The 3,399-nt window shown below is 27.1% G+C and overlaps 1 protein-coding gene across 1 annotated transcript; it reads left to right on the top strand.

The window, feature by feature from the left end:
• Positions 1–429: 429 nt before the first annotated feature.
• On the top strand, positions 430–3,169 carry LOC114306970 (uncharacterized). The gene is made up of 2 exons (XM_082907633.1): positions 430–556; positions 2,400–3,169. The coding sequence occupies exons 1-2, from the start codon at positions 503–505 to the stop codon at positions 2,814–2,816; spliced, it is 471 nt and encodes a 156-aa protein (XP_082763759.1). The 5' UTR covers positions 430–502; the 3' UTR covers positions 2,817–3,169.
• Positions 3,170–3,399: the final 230 nt, after the last annotated feature.

Here is a 3,399-nt window from a genome sequence, read left to right as displayed (position 1 = left end):
CAACACACAAACTCAAAATACAATTTATACTTTCAAATCACATTTACAAAACACAACCAAACGCTACCTTAGTATGTTTGGGATGATTTTTTGAATTTTTACAAAAAGATGTACAAAAAATAGATAGAAAAAGAATCTTTGACTTTTTAGTATAAATTGTTAATTTTTTAATTTTTTTAATAATTTTTTGACTTTTTAACTAAAAAAAAAAAAAAAAAAAAAGCACTTGTCAAGACCTAATAAGCCTAGACGGGCACAGTCATCGCTCTGGTCGTCTCAGAGAAGTAATCACAAATCAAAAACCGAACGAGCCCATAGCAACTGAAGGACACGTGCCCTGCACACGCGTCAGACAGCTGGACACCTGTCAAGCAGAGGCTCATTTGTAACACCTATAAAACATGCACTAGTGAAAACCTTACCACTCACAGTTGAAAGAAAACTAGTCCCTCAATTTTCTAAAGTTGTAGTATTACTATCACTACAAGCACCACTTTTAAAAATGGCCTCTAAAGATGAGAGTTACAGAGTCGGCGAAACCAAGGGTCGAGCTGAGGTAATATTTCCTATTTTATATTATTGAAGAAAGGTCGACAAAAATAAAAAAATTTATAATATTTTTACAGTAATCATAAAGAGGTGCAAGTCACTTGCATTTCCACAATTTTTTATTTATATTTCATCACAAAATTATCAGTGTGTTTGGTTTAAATTTATTGAATTAAGTTTTTTAAAAATTTAATTTTTTGGTTTTCGTATTTTTTTATTTTTAATGAATATTTTTAAAATTTTAAATATTTTTAAAATTTTAAATATTTTTTTTTTTACATTTTTAGATACACTTTACTTTGATGTATTTAAAAAGTAAAAAATTTGTGAAAAAATATTTTAAAAATTAAATAAATACATGAAAATATAAAAAATGTACTGAATTCTCGTAATTTTTTTTTTATATTTTTGGTATTTAGTGAATTTTTAAAATATTTTTTTCACATTTACTTTTTAAGTATATTTATGTTAGGTATGTCTAAAAAGTAAAAAAAAATTGCTTAAAATATTAAAAAAATTCAATAAAAACAAAAAAATATGAAAAATAAGAAAGTAGAATTTTCTGAAAAGTATTTTTGAAAAAACACAACCAAGCAAGCTGACTAGTGCTCAATATATTTTTGTAATTATTTTTATCTGTTTTACAGTGTTGAAATTCTTCTTAAAATAAAGCAGCTTTCAAAATTTGATTATAAAATTATTTTTTTTAAAAAAAGACAATTACAAAAAAAATATATCATAAGTTTTGAATTTTATAACAAAATAAATTTTGACTTTTTTTAATTTTGTTTATAAGGAAATAAATTTTAATTTTTTTATTTTATCAATTTAAGTTTTAAATTTGTTTTCAATTTAAATTATTTTCATTAAATAAAATTAATAAAAATAAATATTGTAGTCATTAAATTTAATGAAAAATATATTTTAGACATTTTATATTTTATATATATTTATATTAAGTTTAATGATTAAAATATTTTTTTTTCGTTGATTAAAATTTTATTTAAAGAAAATAAGTGAACGGTTTAGATTAAAAATAAATTAAAAGATTTAGATTTATTTTGATAATATTAAAAATTCATAGTTTATACACAACTCATATTTCAAAAAATAAAAATAAAAATTTATAATCTTATTTTTTAATATTTATAAGATTTATCATTAATTTAAAAATATTTTGGTTTGAGTTTTAGAGATGAGTTTTAGAAAAAAAATTTCAAAAAATTGTTTGGTTTGAGATTTTTCTCAAAAAATTTTCAAAGTCACTTTCTCTCTCTTACACATCAATCAATTACTTTTTCTCTCTCACACACATCTACTCAATTACAACAAAATATCAAATCATCCCAAACTCCAAAACTACTTTCAAAATATACAACCAAACAAACCAAAAAATTTTCTAAAACAACTCTCTCAAATTTTTTTCAAAAACAATTCTCCCAAAAACAAACCAAACAAGCCCCATAATTTTTTTTGTTTGTTGGCATTATTTTACTTGTCTACGCTATATCCTTTCATGTTATTAAGTTTAAATTATCAATAGATACATGTTAAAATTTTAAAATTTTGATATTGATATTTGTTGATATATCGACCCATATAGTTTCATATTGTTAATATTAATGTGTTTAAATTATACAATAGTTTTTCGTGCATGGTCAAGCTTGAACAATTTATTTCCAGACTTGACAGGTTACATTAAAAAAAAATCAAATTACTTAAAGCTCAATGCATATCTGGCTTAATTTATTATTTAAATAAGTCAAATTTAAATATGCTTTAAAATTCGTTAAATTAATTTGATATTCAGAGTTTAATTAATTTGATGGTATTTCTTCAATACTACACAGGAAAAGACAGGCCAGACGACAGAGACCATGCAGCACAAGGCCCAGGAGGCCCAGGAGAAGGTCCACGACACGGCCCAATCAGCCAAGGACCGGACTGCTGATGCCAAGGACCAATCTGGAAGCTACCTCTCTGAGAAAACCGGCGCGGCCCAAGAAAAAGCGTCAGAAACGGCCCAATCCGCCAAGGAAAATGCCGCCGCGGCTGCCCAGGCCACGAAGGAGAAGGCGGCGGAGACGGCGGAGTCGGCAAAGGAGACGGCGGAAGCTGGGAAAGACAAGACAAGTGGGATACTGCAGAAGACTGGGGAGCAAGCGATGAGCATGGCACAAGGTGCAAAAGAAGCTGTTTTTGGGAAGAAAGATGATCCAAACAAAACTACCACCACCACTACCACCGCAGGGGAATCAAAGGACTAGTAGATTGAATTGAAATTTGGAAGTTTGTTTGGTGGTGGTGGTGGTGGTGTTTTTTAGTTCTATATTTGTATTTTGGTCTTTGGTCTTTCTTTGGGCATTTTTTCTTTTGTCAAGTTGCCTCATTTTTTGGGGATTACTTCTCTTGTAGTTTGCTTTAGTAAACATGGTTTTAAATAGTTGTGTTGGGTAACTTATCGATATCGGTGGGTACAGTTAAATAGCAATATTCGTAATAGATATGGATAACTTGTTGATATTGGTGAGTACAGTCAAATATTTATATGTATTAGATATCGGTAAATATATTGATAAATAATAAATATATTGGTAAATAATGATATGGGAGTTTCAAATATCAATGTGTATGGTTGATATTTAAAATGTTACTGTTTGAAACTTGGTTGTTGAATTGTAATTTCAACTTTGTTGGTGAGTTGTACTTTGAACTTTGTTACAAAATGAAGAAATGAATTGAGAAGGATGTGGTTACTTTTTATTCCTCTTTTTCTTTTGTCTTTTTTAAATGTGTTACAAAAATTTATTTATTTAATTTTAAAAATTAATTTCAAATAGGATAAAAACA

The sequence above is a fragment of the Camellia sinensis genome, chromosome 15 (assembly GCF_055761805.1).
Source record: "Camellia sinensis isolate YWXY chromosome 15, ASM5576180v1, whole genome shotgun sequence".
Lineage (NCBI taxonomy): Eukaryota > Viridiplantae > Streptophyta > Magnoliopsida > Ericales > Theaceae > Camellia > Camellia sinensis.
This window is presented reverse-complemented; position numbering and strand designations above follow the sequence as displayed.